Genomic DNA, 22,055 nt, shown 5'->3' on the forward strand with positions numbered 1-22,055 from the left:
TTTTCTCCTTCGCTCTCTTTCTCCAATCCAAACTATTATCTTTTTTCACTCCCTGCCCTCCTTGGTGTTGCTCTCCCGTGTGCTTTTTTTTTTGCCTTTACTATGTACAGGTGAATAGCAGTTAACCTTTGCCTCCCGATTCTTGGCCGATCCCCCAGTGTGGGTATGTGCCATTCTTTCAAAGGCTAACAACAACAACAACAACAACTACTCGCCCAACAGTCCACGGGCGTGGGCCTCATGGAGAGCTCTGTCCACCAGCCATGTCTGGCCAGCTAGTTGAACAGAGTGCTGGCACTCCAGTATTGAGAAGGGCGGCGGCAATGTGTTTGTTTATTGACTTCAGCCTGCATATTATTCCAAGAAGCAAAGTTATCGGTCCAATATCGGCAAGGTATTAGCAAAGCATGGCCCTACAATGGACCGTAGTGAAACCATCCATTTCCAATACTGGGCCAATTACTTGTGCTGCTTATATCCCCTGACAAGCTAGAGCGATCTCGAAATATTCTCGTATGGACGCAATAGTTTCATTTAGTTAATTTCATTTAATTTCATTCAATTAAGGAGCTTATCCTTGCAGACTGCCTTTCAGTTTTAGTCTCTCCAAACTTCCGGCACCTCTCTATTGATGCGTTCCCTTAGGTTTTTTGTTCCGCGCACAGTAAGGGAGGTCCGCTTTGTCTGGGTGCCTGGTCATTCGGATATCTATTTCAACGAGGTGGCTGATTTACTGGCAAGGTCAGCTCTCACTGCTCCTGTAATCTATCCCATACCTCACCTCATTCTGTTATAGACCTCCCGTTTCCAGCGGTTCTAACACATATCAGCCAGCTTGGGTGATCCGTTGCTGAATACCATGGATTTTCAACATTTAAAGTTTCCATGGAATGTCCGATCATGTAAGTCAAGGCTGTGTGAAGTGTCCATGACGCTTCCGAGATGCAGAATCCCCCACCTCAACTTGTACTTATGCAGATGCGGGTTCGCTACGACAAACCTTTGTAAGGCATGCGGAGAAGTTGAAACAATTCACCATTTTCTCCTCTCCTGTCGGCGGTTCGCATTTCAGAGAAAACAGTATTTGGAGGTCCCTCTTTCGAGGTTAGGACTCCCTTTGTCTCTACCAGTTCTGCTCTCGTTTGGTGCGAGTGCCACGGGATTCCCGTTAAGCACTATTTGCGGCTACCTTCATGGTTACATCATTGCAACTGGTCGCGTACTCTGTTAACTCCATGTAAAATTCCACCGCATGTCCAAAAAGCGTATTTTATTTTATTCCTGGTATATTTAATTAGTTTATTTATTGAAAAACTTTAGCAATTCATATATATTTTCTTATTTTAATCATTCTACTATTCTAATTTGTTTTTTGTTTTTTTTTCCCCGCGCATATACCTTCTTGGCATTCACCACCGTACCTTGGCCAATCCCCACGCGTGGGTATGTGCTATTTTCATGTGGAGAAGACGAAGAAGAAGAGGGTCAACGCGGTCGTATAGTAAATAAGAGGATGTGAAGGATATATGGGCTGCCTTCGATCCCCCAGAGTGGGTATGTGCCATTCTGTCGTAGGCAACAACAACAACAACATATCAAGAACAACGTGCGTAAAGGAGAACAACCTCTAGGCCGGCTGACACGAATCGCCAATAAAAGGTTTGGGATGTGCCGCGACACATTATTGTTACTATACAAAGCTTATGTAAGACCTATACTTGAATTTGGTTGCATTTTGTTCTCTGGTAGCGAAAACTACAAGGTTCAACCCTCAATCTTACTGGAAAGGCGTGCTTTACGTCTCTGCCTTGGTCTCCCAAAATCAGTTTCAAACGCCCTGCTTTATCTCGAAGCCAGTATGCCCGATTTAATTTCCCGCTTTCAAATACTCACGGTGCGAACTTTCCTCAGGTCGTTGGTTCCGATGCCTAATGTCAGTACTCCTATTTTTGTGTCTCAGCAGGCCTTATTTTTTTTACCATCATTGGCCACGATATCAAATGCCACAAATTACCTTAACGCGGAAACTTTTAACACCGATTGGTGTTGATCTCAGTTCTTTGCAGTGGGTTGACGACACGCCGGCAGCAGTGGAATTCCATTTTGACCACATCTTCCCATCTCATGCGAAACACATGCCCACAAATATTTTAAACGGCATTCTTTCTGGTCATATAGCGGAATTCCCCCATCATGTGGTGCTTTCTGCTGATGCCTCCGTCAGCTGCCAAAAAGCTGCAGTTGGCATCTTTTCGCAGGATTTGGCATGGAGCTATTCTGTCCGCATCCCAGATTATATCCCCATATTCTTTGCGGAATTTTTGACTCTTGGAATGGCCCTGCACAAAATTCCGTGTCATGTATCTCACGTTATTATCCTGGATGATTGTTTGTCAGTTTTAGTCTCCCTTGAAACTTCCCAAAAATATTTTTTGTGCCGCTTCCTGCGATTTTTTGTCCCGTCCACTTTAAAGGAGGTCCGTTTTGTCTGGGTTCCTGGTCATGCAGGCATTCATTCCAACGAGGTGGCTGATTATTTAGCAAGGTCAGCTCTTGACGGGCCAGTAACGCATCCCGTCCCGAATTTCAGTCTGCTGGCGATCTCCAGGTTTCAGCGGTTCCAACACATATCAGCCAGGTTACGCGATCCCTTACTAAATACTCCTGATTATCAGCACTTAGCGTATAAATGGAACGTGCGTTCGTGTAAAACCAGGCAGGCAGTGTGAGGTATCAATGACGCGACTGCGGTGCAGGATTCCCAGTTTAAATTTATACCTATGCAGATGTGGGTGGTCACAGACAAACCTATGTGACCCATGCGGGGACGTTGAATCTGTGGACCATTTCCTGCTCTACTATCCAAAGTTCGCACTTCAGAGAAAGATTTACCTGGAGGTCCCTCTCTCCAGGTTAGGGCTCCCGTTATCTATGCCAGTGTTGTTATCGTTCGGAGCGAGCGCCAAAGGATTTGCATTGGGTTCAATTTGTGGGAATCTCCATGATTACATAATTGCAACTGGTAGGTTGATTTGCTAACTCCTTTAAAAGTCTCGGAGTTTTTTATTATTATTATTATTATTATTATTATTATTATTATTATTATTATTATTATTATTATTATTATTATTATTATTATTCTCGCCAAAATGCTCTTTGTTATTTCACTTCAAATATTCTTCTGTCGTTTTTCATGAATACATTTTTCAAAATTCTCGTTTGGCTCTGATATTTTGTCGTTATCGTATGAAAATTTCCTTATGTATACCACTATACCTTGGCCAATCCCCCCACGTGGGTATGTGCCATTATAAAGAGGTGAAGAAGAAGAAGAGCTAGTCCAGATTTCTCTGTTACCACAAACGGTCTCTATACGTCACTCCCGACTGTTGACTGCAGCTCTGAACTTTAGAGAGCCTCCGCCGTACCACCTCAAGGGTCTTGGCATCCCACAGTACTTCCATCAGCTCAGCCCTTATCTCCCTGCTCTGCACTTGAGGTGAGAGGAACGCCATCCTCTCTTTCTTTTGTGTGCATTTAGGGTTCCCTCGGCACAGGAATCTTAGGGCGACATTGGTATGATGCGGTTCTTTGTTTCTCCAGATTCAAGTGCACGAACTTTGCACATATATTTGTGCGGCGTTTAGAGTTAAGCTATCAAATCATGATGACAAGTTACGTGATATCGCTTCGCCGAAGCCGGCGAATGATAGTGTAAGAACCAAGGGCAAACTGGAAGCCTGTTTTTCGAACTACTGCCTGTGGTTGTTAACGTATCTGGAGAGGCAAAATTTGCTTGGAAAGAGATATATTTCCGGCAGCAGGCAAAATACCTCCAAAAGGAGAATGCCGGCAGCGTCGTCCCATTGGCTGTCTGATGTCTTGTGACGTCCACAGCCACGGAAAGAAGCTTAGATACGGGGTTCATTCCATCGATTTTATGGCGAAATGTGTCAGAGCGGCGTTTTAGGACGCTGAAGGCAGCACTTGAAATCCCCATTTTTGAGAGAATTTTTCAGTTATTCTATAAAAAACGAGACCAGGACAGACTCCTATTCGTTTCCCCTGGGAATGTGGTACCTTTTAGGCTGCATTCTGAGATTCTTTGGGACCGAAAACGCCGTTTAAATTCCTCGCTACAAACCGATTGTCTTTCTTGTTTTTTTTTACAACCAACAATTATAAGCGCGCAAATCATTTACCAATTCTGTTGGATGCCTGTTAACTTTTAGGTTAAATTCTGAGATGCTTAGATTGTCATGTGATTGCACTTTTAGGCCTCGTCTGCTCGAGCGACCCTGTGGGAGTCTCGGATTATAGCCAGCCAATGGGAGAAATTGCCGGCAACTTTACGTGTGTGCTACTCTGCCGGCTGCCGACGCAGTATACTCTTCCAATTCTCTTCTGTGTTATCGTCTGTACGGTCGTACGATCTCAACTTTTTCCATGTGCTTTTTGATGTCGGCGCTCGGGTGGCCGAAACTAATCCAAAGTTGTCAACTACGGCGTCTGTATTAACACATATGCCCCGAGCTTCGAGATGTTTAACCACTCAGACATGCAGCTAGAACAGCATATGACCTTAACTTGGATCCCGGCTTTCCTCTTTTCAGCAACTACTGCTTGATGTCCAGATGAAAACCTCCTTTGTCATGCAGTATACGCTGCAGGCGGCCTGCTACCTTTCAATAATTTCGTCAACGCGCTGTACGTGCTGCACGTCCTGCACGTGGTACGTGGTACACTGGGTGCACGAAATCGTAGCACCGTCGCCATCACCACTGTCGTAGCATTCCGTACTGCACCTCGTGACACCATAAAAAAATTGTTTTTACCAGCCACCAGCGGAAAAAATAGCTTTTTCATACTCTTTAAATTGTTTTAGCATATAGTGTAGGCAGGATGAGCAATGCCACTGAGGTTTCTTTTAACAACGGAGGTAATACTACTGCTGCGCTGCTACTCCTGTCCCAATTCCGGGACTACTGCGACCACGACGACACGGAAGACTCCGCAGGGCCTCACTGGTATAGCTATAGCCTTTTAAAATGCAGGGAATGCACTGCGTCATCGTTGGCGTCGTGGTGCCTACTGTCGCCCCGTGCTTGACCTGTAGCCGAGAGATAATTTTACAGCACATGGTTATAGACCAGAGTGTTGACGCTACAGAGAATGTGTCATCTATGGCTGTATGGTGCTCTCGGTGATGGTACCATAGCTGCACTCACAGAAGCATGGATCAAGTTCACTCGGTCTATTACAGGCACTACACATCACTAGAGGACGAGGCATATGAAAATGTTGTTCGATGCGCCTTCGATTTCTGCGTATATTTTACAGCTCCAGCTTTTAAGGGCTTGTTGCGCATAGGTCGACTCGTATGCACGAAATGACGTCCTCATCACGTAACCATCAGTGACGTCATAATCGGTCATGTGACCATGTGACCTTTTTGGTTGCAACACCTATCGGTCACGTGAATCATGGGCCGCACCCATTAGTCGCTTTAAATGGTCATGTGACTCAGCCAATGGGTCTGTGGCCCATATATCCTTCACATCCTCTTATTCATATACGACCGCGTTGACCCCCATGACCCGCGTACACTACATCCTCTACAAAATTACCCATAGACAGTCTATAGACTTTTTAAAGACTCTAATGCCTTTCTATAGATTTTTATTTTATGCGAAGCATATTACTAGAGCTACACTACAGCACGTCGAGCGCGGCGGTGGAGCTACCATTGACCTTTAGCGTGACCACGTGACACCACGTGACAACATGACGTCACAGCAGAGGAGAGATGGGCTGCCGGCTCGCGCGGTCGGCCGCGGCGGTGGAGGCTCCACATCAGAGGCGCGGCGGCTGACCACGTGACAACATGACGTCACAGCAGAGGAGAGATGGGCTGCCGGCTCGCGCGGTCGGCCGCGGCGGTGGAGGCTCCACATCAGAGGCGCTGCAGCTGATCACGTGACGCTACAGCAGCGGTATAAAGCTGAGCTTGCCTCGCTCTCCGGGCACTTACGAGGCGGCCAGATGTTGGGATGCCGCCTAGAAGCAGGGCTGATTTGAACGAGAAGCTAAAGCTTCAGCGTGCCACAGCGACCGATGAAGAGTGGGATGAACGTCTGGCTAAGCGGCGTGCACAATATGCGGCTCGGCGACAACGTTCTACAACAACTGAAGAACAAAGCGAGGAACTTTACCAAGCCTAGCCATCAACATGCTTCGCTTCTGACTAGGCTTAACCTTAGCTAAGCCTCAGCCATTTTTCTTCTATTCATAGGTTATAGACTGTCTATAGATAAAAGCCTACTGAAAGTGTATGACCATAAAACTACAGATTGTCTATAGACTGTGCTCTAGGATTTGTCTATAGAGAGTTTATTATAGAATTTATAGACAGAAGTTTATAGACACTCTATCGACTGTCTAAAAAAATTTTGTAGGGGATGATCCCCTTCACAACTGAGAATCCCTTCCGTACTTCGGAGTGATCAAGACCCTTTATCTGGGGGGTACACGGACAGCTATAAACGAATATTACATTCACCGCCATTCGTGTTTGTATTCCGTTTTCAGGGGACCTTTCGAAACACGCGGGAACCATGTCTCTCAGCAATTCTCTCTCTCCATATGAGTCGGCACCAGCAAGTAAGTATGGCCGGCTCCTCGCATACGTCAATTCAGTTGTAACTGAAGGCTCTCAATAAGCATCAACGCAACACATTCTTCTTTATGACAGACTTAGAAATTGATCTCTGGAGATACAGCTTATGAATGCTTTGTCGCGAGAAAAACATGACTTCATGGTGTAAAATATAGCGCGAAGGAAACACGAAACACGGACAGGACATCATGAACGTTCAGAAGCTCTCTCTACTTTCGGCTTTACTTAGTCAAGCATGACTTCAACCTGTCAGTCCCACATTTATATGCATTCCTTGCTTCTCTCTCGTTCAGGTGCCGGATACAACGAGTTTGAAAGGGACTCTTGTAAGTACGATGATAGCGGCTACATCTACAGATAAAAAAAAATTGAAATAATAAGCTCTCGTGCGGCGTCTTGTACCGGATTCCAGTCTGTCTGCCATTATCGCCGGTGTTGTCATGAGCGTTAATGTTATTACTGCAGGTGAATGCCCTTATAAAAATGGTCTATAGACAGTCTATAGACTTCTTATTGACTCCATTGACTTCCTATAGATATTACTTTCTGTCAATTCACAGTCTATAGACTGTCTATAGACAAAAGCCTGCTAAAAATGTATGGGCATAAATCTATAGGTTGTCTATAGACTGTCTATGGCATTTGTATTGTCTATTAACTTTTGTCTATAGACAGTCTATAGACTTTATAAACAAAAGTCTATAGACTTTATAGACAAAAGTCTATAGACATACTATAGACTGACTAAAACTTTTTTTGTAAGGGTGCCTATAAACTGTTCAGTCGGGCAGCCTATAATTGTGAAAGCGGCATATTTTATGGCTGCTCAGTCGAAAAATTCGACACAGTCGGTCCCAAAATACGACATAAATGTGACGTCCGGTCGTTGCGACAGAATTTTCTGTAGTATTGCGAAGTTGTATGTTGGGACAACGGGTTCTGTCGTTACGAGACAAGACTGCTCAAAACTACAGAAAATCCTGTTGTTACTAAAGGAATTTCCGTTGCGAGGTCCCAGAATACACAGTTGAAAAAAGTAAAATGTCATATGTCTTGACACTGTCAAAAGCTTCACGTCGCGTTTTGCTTTACTTTTCAGTCAGTAAAACAGAGTAAGTAGTGGCGGATATTTGGACATCTCGGCACAGATCGAATTCCCAAAAAATTCAAGGGGGCACTTTGGCTCTCTAAAGTGCGGCAAGGCTAAAGCATTTCCTACGCAGTTTGTTTTTATTTCCTTTTATTTCTCATATTTTGTTTCTTTTTATTTTTTTTTTGCTCCTTTTCTTATGTTTACTGTTTTTCATTTTATTTTCAAATGTTATTTTTATTTTGTTTTTATTTTAGTTTATTTTCTTATTTTTTTATTTTTCCTTTTCTTGACTTTATTCCTTTTATTTCATTTATGAAACCCATGCATTCACTAGATGTGCCTAGAGCTCGAACCTTGAGCCTTCGTGGCGGAGTGGTAGCGTCTCCTCTTCAAATGCAAATGCGCTGGTTCGATTCCCACCCTCGGCGCAGTTTCTTTTTAAGCAGTGACGCCGAAAGGCGGACAAACCTGCCGACGCGTCTGCGAACGACAGTATGAGGCATTAAAGGCTTTCGCCTTAATACTTCCCATCAAGCCGCCAGTTTCTGACCAGACACACGTCCACACAGAGCGGCTTCTAACAGCCATCCCTGTATTTCTCAGACTGCATGCACACCGAATGGCAACTCTCCTTGCCTGGGGTCAACCCTATAGTTGTAAGGCATATTAATGAGAAAGCATTTCTAGGCTATGTCGGCGGGGTCGTGTCACGAAAACGTGTCCGCAAAACATGTCTGCAAAACATGTCCGCAGCAGTTGTGACGTTCTCAGAAGAGGCAGCATCAAACGAGTGTTTGTAATCGAAAGAGGATGATGTGAGGATGCTGCACGAAAAAGGTTATGCCGATAGGATGGTTAGTTAATTAATTAGAGTCAAAAATGTCGACAAAACCTCGAAACAGCGCGGACGTCGATAAAGTGAGTGGACCATAAAATAGACGTGGACGGCAAAATAGTGGAAAAATAGGCATAAGAGTGAAAATAAAGTTTGAAATGAATTGATATGTATTTGATGAGTGATAATTAATCTAAAAAACAGTTTCATTGACATAGATTGATTAGTTAATCAATTATCAGCAAAAACCATTGAACGGTTGAATAGGCTTGACGGGGATATAGTAAGTGGACGGGAAAGCAACCACGGTGCCAAATTTGAAAACCAAAATGGTTTATTGAGATAAAATAAAGTATAATCAAAGTAAGCAAATCGATCTGTAATTAAAACATAACTACACTAATTCTGTAGTTAAATGAATTAACAAACAAAAAGAAAATGATAGGCAAAGAGAGGCGACGAGTGCTGAGGAGGCGTCAATGCTTTCGCGCTCTCCCAATGTTGGTCATCGCAGTGATCCCCAGCTTCTTTTTTTTTTACCCCGTTTACGAAAGAAATAGAAGCAAGCAGGTTCCACCGCAGGTAACAACACTAGAATGTTCAGCTAGAGGTGTAGCTTGGCAAATGTCTATTCTGTGCTAGCGACAGCCTAAGGCAGTGTAGCATGCTTTAGCAGAAATGCTTTTAGCTACCGTTGTCGGCAGTGTGGTGACGTCACGCCGAGACCGAGAGCCAACATCCGGGCACTGAATTCCACACGTCCGGGAGCTAAAATGAGAGCATCCGGGCACCGTACGAGATTTAACGAGACTCTCTAAGCCCTCCTACAGGACCGGCATAGAAGCGCCGGAAGCTCTACAAAAGAGTTTCAAAAAAATAACTGCTTCCAATGTCTTCTCAATGTTCATCGATATATCACTCGAGCTGTGCGTTTGATAATGCGCCGAATTATAATTTCCGATTTCTAATAACGCGTGCAAAAAGCACATACATGCCACGATACACTTCGTTATCATACATGATCTGTTAGGAGCTTTGAGAGAGCGCCGCTTAGAGCAAGAGGGGAGCTTCAGGGTGAGGAGGGCTTTGGGCGGAAAAACTGCTTCCGCGCCGTCCAAAGGATGGCACTGCGGTCCCACACTCACGCATGTAAAAGACCGGCCGCTGGGCCTTCAGCTCATGGCGTTTCCCCCTTCGGCAGGCAGATGTATACACGCTCGCGGAGTATTCGAACGCGCTGCATATACATTCTTGTCATGTGTTATGCCCGTAAACATTTAATGCTTACTCTACTCTCGGTTACAGGTGAGGCAGATATTTTTTGAGACCAGGTTAAGTGCCACGTCGTAGGGTGCAAGCGAGCTCTGAACAGCGCAGCTCAATGCTAATCTTGCAGGGACTTCGACAAAAATGCGAGGATCACTACCATCATCCTTTGCCTGCTCCTGGTCGGAGTTATCGCACTGACCATCTTTGTCTCCGTCGAAACTCTGGGCACCGGTAAGAAGGATAACAAGAGCGAGAAAGTACATGCAAGACGATTAGCCCGAAATCCGCCTCCACAGTCGTCTCTAGACGCTGGGGTAGCCGGAATATTTAGCGGTGCGAAGTTGGGGCGCTGCTGTTGAGGTACAGGTTTAGGTCTTGACCTGTGCAAATGCCTTCATTAAGTTTCCGTAATAGCGCACACACTCTTGTGTTCACGACGCACAAACGCTTTGCGAGAGCTTTCGGTTTTCTCATGGCGGCTAAGGGCGGCAGCTTCTCCTAGGATAGCTCTTATATAAATGGTCTATAGACAGTCTATAGACTTCTTATCGACTCTATTGCCTTCCTATAGATATTTGTCTATTCATAGCCTATAGACTGTCTATAGACAAAAGCCTCCTAAAAGTGCATGGCCATGAGTGTATAGATTGCCTATAGACTGTCCACAGCATTTGTATTACCTGTAGACTGTTCTTGAGGATTTGTCTGTACAAAGTGTATAGAATTTATAGACAGTAGTCTGAAGGCAGTCTGTAGACTGTCTAAAAAAAAATTTGCAACGGAGAGCCGCGAGCACGGGTGGTTGTTCAACCGAACCTCCGCGTGATAACCGAGAAAGATGCGAAAACGGATAAATATCCAGAACTTTTACTTTCTCAAGAATTCGTTGTATTTTCATGCGCCCCAAAGTACTGCGTAAGAATTGAAATAAAATAGTTGGTATGAAAACCGCCTTTCAAGAATGACGACGAGTGGGTAATCAGATTGGCAGTGAGGTGCTGGAAGCGGTGAGGGAATACGTCCACTTAGGGCAGGTAGTGACCGCAGATCCGGATCACGAGAGTGAAATAGCTAGAAGAATAAAAATGAGGTGCAGCGCTTTTCGCAAGTACTTTCTTATCATGAATGGCAGTTTACCACTATCCTTCAAGCGAAAACTATGCAACAGCATTATCTCCCGGTACTCCCCTATGCATCAAAAAGGTGAAGCCTTATAAAAATGGTTTAACTTGAGGGCAACGCAGTGAGCTACGGAAGGGAAAATTATAAATGTAACGTTCAGAGATAGGAAGAGGGCAGTGACGGTAAGGGAACAAACACGGGTTAATGACATCCTAGTCGAAATCAAGAGGAAGAAATGGGCTTGGGCAGGGCATGCAATGCGAAGGCAAGATAAGCGATGGTCCTTAAGGGTAACGGAGTGTATTCCAAGAGAAGGCAAGCGTAGCAGGGGGCGGCAGAAAGTTAGGTGGGCGGATGGGATTGTGAAGTTCGCGGCATAAGGTAACCGCGCCTAGCACAGGACAGGGTTAATTGGTGAGATACGGGAGAGTTCTCTATCCTGCAGTGGGCCTAGTCAGGACAGTGATGACGGTCTATGTTGCGTCAGTGCATCTATGTTGATGTGTTCAAAGGGTTCAAAAGAAAGGCACCCGCCATTCCAGCACATTACATGCCAGTAGTAGCCGAAACCAAGACCAAATATTCCACACGTACATAGGGAATTATCTTGGCCGAAGGGTTTGCAAATGTGCAATCGAGAAAGCGAATGCAAAACTCTCATTTATTCAGTTCATTCTTATCGGTTTAGGTGATACAAGAGAGAGCGAAAGCTCCAAGCGTCATTCACACTTAGTCAAGCTAAAGGAAAACGCCGTAAATTGAGGGACCTTATTGCAGAAGCGATGATTTCCCTCTCAAGAGAGTGACCCTTTCTTAAAGAGCATCATCATGTTTCCAACGCATGTCTCGCTCCTCACGTAACAGCCACGTCGGCTCAACACAAAAAATTGGGATTGGAGCCAGAACCTACGGCCTTTGTCAAAAGTAAAGAGGCCAAGATGGATGCTTCTAAGCCGCTTAGTGGAGCCCTCTTTTTGAGGACCTGTCTCCTTCAAGAGATTTAGAACGCTGGCGACGCATAGCCCGAAACACTGTATGACCAAGAGGCAATCCCTTTGGGCGCTAAACGTTTTACAAAGGATGTACAGTCTTTGCCAAAAATAAGCGGGCAAAGGTGGTTCCTTTCTTAGCCGCGTAGAGAAGCACTTATGGCAGCCCTTAAGCTATAAATCTCTGTAAAGTATGGTGAACCCCTGTCCTCACGATATGACACCTTTCGGTATTTGGGGGTGCGGTAAACGCTCCACTATACGGTTGAGAAGCAAAAACTGGCTGTGGCTTAGCTAAGGTTAAGCCTGGATAAGCGGAAAGCTCTCGCTGCTTTTCAGACAACTCCCAAGCTACCACTTCTGGATCGGTGTTTCTGCGCCGTCCGACTGTTGCTTCTTCTCCTTCCATGGCGAGTGTCTGCGCCTGTTCTATGGGCAAGCGCCTGTTCTATACACCCCTCCTTTCAAATGTGCACTCACTGCGCACGGCTGCGGCGAAAGGTCAAACGGTGGCGAGGATGGCCGCCTCTTCGATGGCCGCCGCCGCCGCTCACGCGTTCTCGCAACGCCTTGCGAAAGAACCTTCTCCTCTTGGGACGGCGGCTGCGACCGCGTGGCAGCGGCGAAGGGTAAACCGGTGGCGAGGAGGAGAAGCGGCGACGCTCAGACGACGGAGTCAGCGCGCGGCGGCGACGGCGGCTGGGGCAGCAGCGGCCACCTGCGCTCCGCGTGACGTTGCTCGGTTTCGCGCATGCGCAGCTGTTGCTAAAATTTATTACGGCGTACGCCAGACCCGGTGTTGACGAGCCTAGTGAAGCTTTTCGCTTCAAAAACCTGTTTACTTTTGGCAAAGGGGTACGTACGCATGGGTGGAAGAAAACTCGAGAGGGAGTATTGCGTCAGGCGACCAGCTTTGTCACCGCATGGTGTTGCAAAGACCTCCATTTTTGTTTGCTCCCACTAGACGCGAAAAAGTCGGCCCAGGAGACGGCCGCGACGGACGTGTGCCTGGCCATTAGTATGTCCCTCATGCTGTGATGTGGGCCCGACTTTCTTCCTTCACTCATTATGACTAGGCTTCAAAACTGTCACGTGACGCTCCCTTTTAAATTTTTGTTTCTTCCATGAGTGTAAGCATGCAACAGGTCATTTCGGAAGGCTTCGCGCATGCGCATATCGTGATGCGCTATATTTAGCTCATGCAACCGCTTTGCATATGTGGGTGTCCGCTATACTAATACTCTTTGTTGTGGCCTGATGCGATGCAGACGACAGTAGCGGGGAAGCCGTCGACATCGAGATCATCGGGAGCAAAGGGATCGGCCGAGGTCCGCCCGGGCCCGCAAATGAGAAAGAACGCACTAAGAAGCCATGTGCGTATATATACGTAGCCGCCATTTCGACGGTTCTGAGTGCTTTTTCACACGCTCCAAATTTCAGCCGAGAAAAGTGCGATTATTGTCGCTTTGGCCGCTGCGCAGACGCGTGGCCTTTGCAAACGCGAAAATTGTTTGGTCGCGAAGGAGGAAGATGCCGATGACGCATCACGTGGGAAGAAAAACGAGGAGCGATAAGTTTGGTTTGGTTGGTTTACTGGGGTTTAACGTCCCGAAGCAACTCAGGCTATGAGGGACGCCGTAGTGAAGGGCTCCGGAAATTTCGACCACCTGGGGTTCTTTAACGTGCACTGACATCGCACAGCACACGGGCCTCTAGAATTTCGCCTTCATCGAAATTCAGCCGCCGCGGCCGGGATCGAACCCGCGTCTTTCGGGTAAGCAGCCGAGCGCCGTAACCACTGAGCCACCGCGGCGGTGCAGGAGTGATAAGTGTATGAGTATGAGTGTATGAGTATGAGTGTATGAGTATGAGTGTATGAGTATGAGTGTATGAGTATGAGTGTATGAGTATGAGTGTATGAGTATGAGTGTATGAGTATGAGTGTATGAGTATGAGTGTATGAGTATGAATGTATGAGTATGAGTGTATCAGTATGAGTGTATCAGTATGAGTGTATGAGTGTATGAGTGTAGGAGTGGAGCGAGGAGAGAGAGAGAGTGAGTATGAGAGTCCGTGTGCGTGTGTGTGTGTGGGGGGGGGGGGGGGGGGGGGACAGTGCTGGGTTTCGCTTGCGGAGAGAATTTCGGAGAAAGGACGAGCGCAGTAACTCAATCTGGGATGACACGAATCGCTCTGCAAGTGAAGAGAAGACATGGACAGGGGATAAGGGGCTCGCGAAAATCGATACTAACGTACTTATGCGTCGGATTTTTCCAAAATTGTAGGATTTTAACCTAGTTAAACCGAGTAGACGTGTGAAAGCATGTGTTCAGCCTGGTTGGCTCATGGTTTTGCTTCGCTGGGCCGTCGGCACGTCTGGCGACGATATTAGACTCCGGTTAAGCTCTGGTTCAATTTCAAAACAATTCAATTCAATTTAATTTTCCAGAAATATTCTCGCGGGTTCACAGGCAAAAAGCTGTTCCAGACAGCCTGACGAAGGCCCACAAAACCACCAACAACCTGTCTCCTTCAATAGATTTGGACATCTAGCTCTGATCCTAGGTGACGCGTACACAAAAAAATAACTCTTGGAAGGTCAAGGGGAATCAGCACCAAATTATAATGCAGCGCACAAACACGTGCGCGAAACCTGTAGAGCCTCATGCTGAAGTCCACGAAAGCAGTCTCGAGGCGGCTACACAAAACCTGTAGTGCTAAATAACTCCGGCTAAGCTTACGGCTATGCTTCGGTTAAATTCAGCAAGAGCAGAGGCCAAACAGGGAAGTCACATTGTGAGACTCCAAAATGGGCCTGTGAAACTGCACTGGCGACCTGACCGGCGTTGCGCTCGGCAAAACAGCAGAGCCCTTATAAAAATGGCCTATAGACAGTCTATAGACTTCTTAGAGAGACTATTGCCTTCCTATAGACATTTCTTTTTGTCTATTCATAGCCTGTAGACTGTCTATAGACAAAAGTCTACTAAAAGCGTATGGACATAAATCTGTACATTGTCTACAGACTGTCGAAGACTATTCTCTAGGAATTATCTATAGAGAGTCTATAGGCTTTATAGACAGAAGTCCATGGACAGTCTATAGATTGTCTAAAAAAATTTTTGTGAGGGAGATGCGATTTACTGCTCGCTCGCCGAGCGAGCGTTCTATCCTATACCCAGTAATTACACGCGGTCCTGCTTCAAGGAATGTCCTTATCCCAATGGCATCCAAAAAAAGAAAGCGGAAAGACGCACAAGTATTGCCATTAACTCGCTTTAAATACTGAGCACAATTCGGTTATAACGCTGACAAAACAGGGTCTGGTAAAATAACTGTAATTAGTTCATTCCGTTATTGGCATTTTCATGAGCAGGCAACGCGCAGAAACAGCCACCGGCAGCGCGCTACGGCAGCCTGTGCTGGCTGTTAAGCTAAGCCTTACGGTTCGGTGAAGCCCTAAAGTCAAGCTCATCGACAACACCTCTGCTGAGAGCCGTTAAAGGCGAGTATAATAGCTCTCGCTGTAATAAAAAAAAATTGGCAGCAGTTTAGTTCTGGTTAAACCTGAAGGATTGCGAAAGCAACGAGGAGAGAGAGAGAGAGGCGATGGAGAGCGCGCCGCAGCGGCGGCGGCCCCGGCACGCTAGCTATGCGCCGCTACTGCGCATGCGCAATTGGCGAGCGGGGCGACGACACCTCCGAGTCACCCGCGCAGCGGCGGCGCGTCAGCTGTGCGCCGTGTGACGTCACTGCTCCTCGCGCATGCGCACTATGGCCTTTCTCCGGCTCCGCGAAATGGCTCGGCGACTAGCGTAGTGTTGCTTCCGCAACAAAAGAGGGCTACGTTAAAACGCCGAGAACAAACGTATGTGAATAGGCAAGTGCGAATTATATCTAATAGTTTGCTCTGTGTTGATAGCTTGCCTTGCGCAGCGATTCAGCGTTAATAGTTTAAAGAGTCTTCGAGTCTGGCCAGGTGCGGAAGCCCAAAAACACAAGGACACAACAGAGAAGTGGACGGGGCCAGCGCTCGTCCTGTCCAGTTCTCTACTTTGCCAAAGTGCCTACATGCTACCCGATCCACTGACATTCGGCTCGGTATTCCTGCCTCGCCCGCAGCTCCTACGTCGAAGAGAACGCTGCCGCCAACAACCACTACGCCCCGTCCCGACGGCGGCCGGATCGCTGCGAAGATAATCCGCGCAGCCCTCAACTGGAGCTATCCACCGTGCGACGACTTCTACAACTTTGTATGCAGTAACTTCTCAGGGGAGCTTACCGCCATCACAAAGGTGAGTTATTTCTCCACGGAGTACCGCCGCATTAAAGCCTTGCCCTCATGCAGCGTTTTTTGCAGGCAAACATGCGCTGCCTGTGTTACCCCAACCTCACCCGTCACTCAACACGGAAGAGGCGCATGTCATTCACAAAGAATTCAAACTAAATCTCTCCTCACCCCACCTGCAACTTCGGATGGCGTGACAAAGCTCATTGTCCGAACTGTCCGGAGATCAGGGCAGACGCAGAATACATTCTGTACTCATGTTACGTTCCTATTACCTCCCCTTATTTCCCTTACCATCCCCTCCTTCATGGAGTGCTTGACTTCATTTGGGCTCGGCAGATGACCAACGGGCCCTAGCGGAGCAAGCGCTTTCACAGAGCCTTAGCGTGGACCTCTGTGTTTTTTCCTCCTCGTCATCATCACCATCATCACGCGGGGCTGCTTTTCGCCTGCAAAAAGCACTCCATGAAGGCGTGCACAACAAAACTGACGCCAGCCGATGGCTAGGGATAGAACGCATCCTAGCATAGACAGGCCGCTCTTTAAAGGAAATTTATGCAAACTTTTGAATATTCTAAATCCGCAGTACCTGTCAGCTAAATATTACATCCTATTGTATATAAGTACGTATAAGGAAGCGAACAGCAACCGAAACCTAAGAAATTGTAGGGGAATGATTCTGTTTTGATTTTAAATGCAAGGTGAACATCAATGAAAAAATTATTAGTGCAATCATTTTATGGCTGAAAATAATTCGCTGAAAGATAATCGAAGTTGGGGTTTGGTCCGCACGGGCGGCATGTGGTTTTTTTTCTTCTTGTTTTCTAATCAGTGGACTTTCAGCCATAAAATGATTAAAATGCTGATTTCCCCCTGATCTACACCACAATTTTTTAAGATTATTAAACGTTCCTGCCTTCCTTGGTTTCGATGACTTCTCCTTCTCTAATACACACGTCATATTGAGCACCTCATTTTGCTACCCTTGACTGCTCAGTATCCAAGTGTAAATGGTATGTATCATAGCATAAACTACTACAAAAAAGCATAAAATAAGACATGAATCATAAAATCTGTCCATTGGCAGAAGGGATGTGACATCACCAGAGCGGAAGGGACGTCACAAGGGAAGGCAGTCCATGTTCGTGCAATGTGCTTACCTTGACATCAATAACGAGTAGTTATCTTGGATAACAAAACCTAAACTTCGTCTCTCATTGCTCTGCTGCTTCTCCCCACCTCCTACCAGATCGCACGCGACACAGAAGAAGTCATCAGAAACACGTTCCAAACCATGCGCATCCCAAAGGAATCTCAGAAACCAGCGGAGAAGGCGGCCGCCTTGTATCAGGCGTGCGTCCGACTCGGGACCGACCCGTACGGATCCCAGGTGAGAGTTAATTGGGGGCAGAACGATGTCACTATACCACCGAGAACACTGCCGGTAACACATGGACTCTTATAGTGTGATTCAAACCTTCTTCCTCATCATTCCCTCTCTGAAGACTCCTGCCTCCTACGCAGTCTTCAAATACCTGTCCCAACACACACCACTCACTTCACCTACACCCAACACTTTTCGAAGACAAATGTCCATGGTGCAGCGACACCCCAACTGTTAACACCTATCACATGGACACGTCCCCAAAAGCACCACCGTCTACAACCACATAATGCGGCCCTGGAGCTGTGTGAGGAGAAGCTGACCAGTACACGCCTCGACCACCAGGCAGCGCTCTTTCTCATCGCTAGAAGTTAGAAGTGTAAGTTAGAAGTGCAGGAAACCGTAGGTAAAGAAGATGGTGAATCTTAATGAGAATTGACAACACAGTTGAACAAAAATAAAGAAAGAAAAGCTCAGCATGGTGGCAATGGCCACCACCCCGTTTCAAAGGGGGCGCTCCATCCATCCATCCATCCGTCCGTCCGTCCGTCCGTCCGTCCGTCCGTCCGTCCGTCCGTCCATCCATCCATCCATCCATCCATCCATCCAGAAGGTCGGCAGAATCCTCTGGAATTCCGGCCAATTCTGCAATTCACGTCTAAAATCCTTGGACCGGCTTCCATCAGGCCTACCACGACGTGAAGAAACTTTGCTGTGCCGCCTCTGGCTTGGTGCAGCTTTCACCAACCATTACTCTTTCTTAATTGGTATGGCTAATAGCCCTGCATGTGCCATCTGCGGGTATGACGAGAGTATATCACACATTCTTTGTGACTGTCCTGCCTACAGCACCGAAAGACAATCCCTCAGCCGTGCGCTGGACCGCCTAGACCCATGCCCACTGACTGAAATGAAGATTCTCGGCCACTGGCCGCGGCGATCGTCGGCGGTGAAAGCCTCCAAGGCACTGCTAACCTCCTTGCGGACTTCTGGCCTGCACGATAGGTTGTGACTTCACCGAACGCTTTTTATGCGAAGCATATTACTAGAGCTACACTACAGCCCGTCAAGCGCGGCGGTGGAGCTACCATTGATCTTTAGCGTGACCACGTGACACCACGTGATAACATGACGTCACAGCAGAGGAGAGATGGGCTGCCGGCTCGCGCGGTCGGCCGCGGCGGTGGAGGCTCCACATCAGAGGCGCGGCGGCTGACCACGTGACAACATGACGTCACAGCAGAGGAGAGATGGGCTGCCGGCTCGCGCGGTCGGCCGCGTCGGTGGAGGCTCCACATCAGAGGCGCGGCGGCTGACCACGTGACAACATGACGTCACAGCAGAGGAGAGATGGGCTGCCGGCTCGCGCGGTCGGCCGCGGCGGTGGAGGCTCCACATCAGAGGCGCTGCAGCTGACCACGTGACGCTACAGCAGCGGTATAAAGCTGAGCTTGCCTCGCTCTCCGGGCACTTACGAGGCGGCCAGGTGTTGGGATGACGACTAGAAGCAGGGCTGATTTGAACGAGAAGCGAAAGCTTCAGCGTGCCACAGAGACCGATGAAGAGCGGGATGAACGTCTGGCTAAGCGGCGTGCTCAATATGCGGCTCAGCGACAACGTTCTACAACAACTGAAGAACAAAGCGAGGAACTTTACCAAGCCTAGCCATCAATATGCTTCGCATCTGACTAGGCTTAACCTTAGCTAAGCCTCAGCCATTTAGAGTGTCTTCAATTTTCTGTTACTCCCCTTTCTCTTTCATTTTTTTATCCCCTCACCCCCTTCCTCCCGTGTAGGGTAGCAAACCGATTATTATTCAGGTTAATCTCCCTGCCTTTCCTCTTCTACCTCGTCCTCCTCCTCTGGAGCCCTGGACTGAGGACCCACCCTCATTCTCTCCTGCCGCCATCCTCTTCAATAGACGTTTACTTACTCACTCACTCACACCGCGGCTATCTTAACGGCGCCCAAATGTCACGAGAAGCCGACGCAAAAACAGCGTTCGTCGTCGCGAGTACAAAATTGCATACAGGGACACGCGACAGATGTGACACACTAAATTTTACTTATGACACAGTTCTTCGCTTCGTGACGTGATCTCAATAAAAAAAGGCCACAAATGCTCTTCAGGCGTTTACTTGTGTCGGAGCAGAAAGGGTTTTCTTCCACCCTACGTGCAGGTGGATGTGGTGGTGTCGTTCCTGTCCCAGCTGGGCCTCGACATCGCCAACCTTGCTCCCGACCCGAATTTCGACATCCTGGGGCGGCTGGTTAACCTGTCTTTCATACACGGCTTCCCTACTTTCGTCTCGTTCAGCGCCTACGAGAATTTATATGGGCACGTGACGATAGACGTGAGTGCCTTGCTTATCTCTCACCGGAATGTAGAGGAGGGGGGGTATGTGGGATTTCACATCCCAAAGCAGAGCGTGGACTGAGAGACGTCGTGGGGGAAGGCTCCTGATTAATTGTGATCAAAAAATTCTGGGGGCACTTTGAATTTCTTTGGAGGAGAAATTTTAGAGGCCCGTGTACTGTGCGATGTCAGTGCACGTTAAAGAACCCCAAGTGGTCGAAATTTCCGGAGCCCTCCACTACGGCGTCCCTCATAGCCTTAGTCGCTTTGGGACGTTAAACCCCATAAACCATAAACCATAAACCACTTTGCTGTTACTGAAGTGCGATGAGGCCAAAGCCATTTCCGCCTCTGCTGCTGCCCCCGTTACTGTGGTGATGACGTCATAGGTGGCATAGCGCGCATGCGTAGAACATCTCCGGTTACAACTTACTACGCCATTTTATCACGTCATAAGTTTCTCTAATCACTTTTATTAACTTTAAAAAAATTAATTACTTAATTTTAACTAATTCCATGTTACTACATACTAAGCCATGTCAATGACACCATCAATGTTTAATTAATTCACAGCTCAGGTGTGAAAATTAATTTCGTGTTACGACATTTTACGCCATGTTAATGATGTTATCGATTTTTATTAATTGACAGCTAAGGTGTGATATTAATTTCGTGTTACGCATACTATGCCATGTTTATGACGTCATCAGTTTGACAGCTGACATGGGACAACCGCGGACGCACACGCCGGCGAGTCATGAGCCTAAGAAATTGACAAGCAGGCGCCCAACTCAGAAATCCCAGTACATTCTTCATATAGTCACGACTATGGGTCCGATACAAACACTAACTCTGGGACCTCCTCCTGTACATTGTTTTTCAGCTACCTAGATAGTGTGATGAACAAAAATATTCTATTAATGATTATTTTCGCAAAGTGTGATTATGTATGCCTCTTTTCGGAACTCCATTTCACTGCAGATGTCGATAAACAGGGACGACGAAGACTGGATAAAGACCCATCACAACAAGTACAACGGGTCTAGGCTGTCCCGATTTTACATGAACTACTTGGATGTTTACAACTCAAGCCTCGACTCTGCGCCCTTAGTCTCGCGCATCATCCCTGCAGAACTTGTCGGTGGGTACATACGGACAACTCTGCAGTGGCGTAAATCGAGTACAAAATTTTTTGTAACTCGAGTAAAGTGATTCGTGTTTAGAATAAAAAGGGATAGCGACAACCATCGAAAAAAAACGACAGAATGTTTGCAATTTGCGATTCTGTGCGAAAGCACGGGCTTTTGATTTTGCTGGTTAGCTATGTTTCAAATTGGTTTAATTAGTTTGTTTACACGAGACTTACCTGATTGTTGGCGATTTGTGGGGGTGGATGGGCCAAATTTGGTGGCCAACATCGTGTTGAGCACACTTAAATTAGGTTAAACGTCAATTTTGGTCCAAATCGCCCGAGGTCAAATTCGGAGGTGGGGTGGACCAAATTGGGGGGTGTAGGCCAAATTTGGTGGCCCCCATCGTGTTGGTCAGACTTAACTATGGGGTATCTTTTCCTTTTCTTTTTTTGTTTTCTGCTTCTTTTTCTCTGTGGTCCCGTGGTGTGCATACAAGATACGATATTGCTCGTGTCTGAACCTCCGAATTACTGCTTTCACACTAAAATATTCGACATACCCACGAGAAAGTCGGGGCAGCAATGGTTTGCCACAGGTCGCTCCTGAAACCTCCAGAGGACGCATTAAGCGACAATTCATTTCGTTTTCATTTCACTGGGTCTCCTCCCTCTTATTGCTTGTTTGCTCCAGGTGACGTCGATCGTGTGGTGTGACTTTAGGCTGACCGTGATATAAAACACATTACGTCATCCGCTTGCAATAATGGTCGACCGCCCCTAACGCCGATGAATAACGCAGCACGGAGACGCGCTCTGAAGTAGGTCTGACGAGCCTAACCTGGGCAAATATCGTCAAGGAAAATAAACTGTGGAATCATCGTGCGACGAATTGTCAGATCATGGCTGCACTG

General features: G+C 47.0%; 1 protein-coding gene across 1 annotated transcript in view; it reads left to right on the forward strand.

Moving 5' to 3' along the window:
* The first annotated feature begins 6,614 nt into the window (after window positions 1-6,614).
* LOC149332489 (kell blood group glycoprotein homolog) overlaps window positions 6,615-22,055 on the forward strand; it is a 30,132-nt gene continuing 14,691 nt past the window's right edge. Inside the window, exons 1-8 of the mRNA XM_089557524.1 lie at window positions 6,615-6,660; window positions 6,970-7,002; window positions 12,949-13,002; window positions 13,253-13,357; window positions 16,107-16,279; window positions 17,522-17,662; window positions 19,837-20,010; window positions 20,994-21,206. Of these exons, the coding sequence (XP_089413650.1) occupies window positions 6,615-6,660; window positions 6,970-7,002; window positions 12,949-13,002; window positions 13,253-13,357; window positions 16,107-16,279; window positions 17,522-17,662; window positions 19,837-20,010; window positions 20,994-21,206 (939 nt within the window). The remainder of the gene's footprint in view (window positions 6,661-6,969; window positions 7,003-12,948; window positions 13,003-13,252; window positions 13,358-16,106; window positions 16,280-17,521; window positions 17,663-19,836; window positions 20,011-20,993; window positions 21,207-22,055) is intronic.

This window comes from Amblyomma mixtum, chromosome 8, assembly GCF_055824585.1.
Source record: "Amblyomma mixtum isolate Tamu chromosome 8, ASM5582458v1, whole genome shotgun sequence".
Lineage (NCBI taxonomy): Eukaryota > Metazoa > Arthropoda > Arachnida > Ixodida > Ixodidae > Amblyomma > Amblyomma mixtum.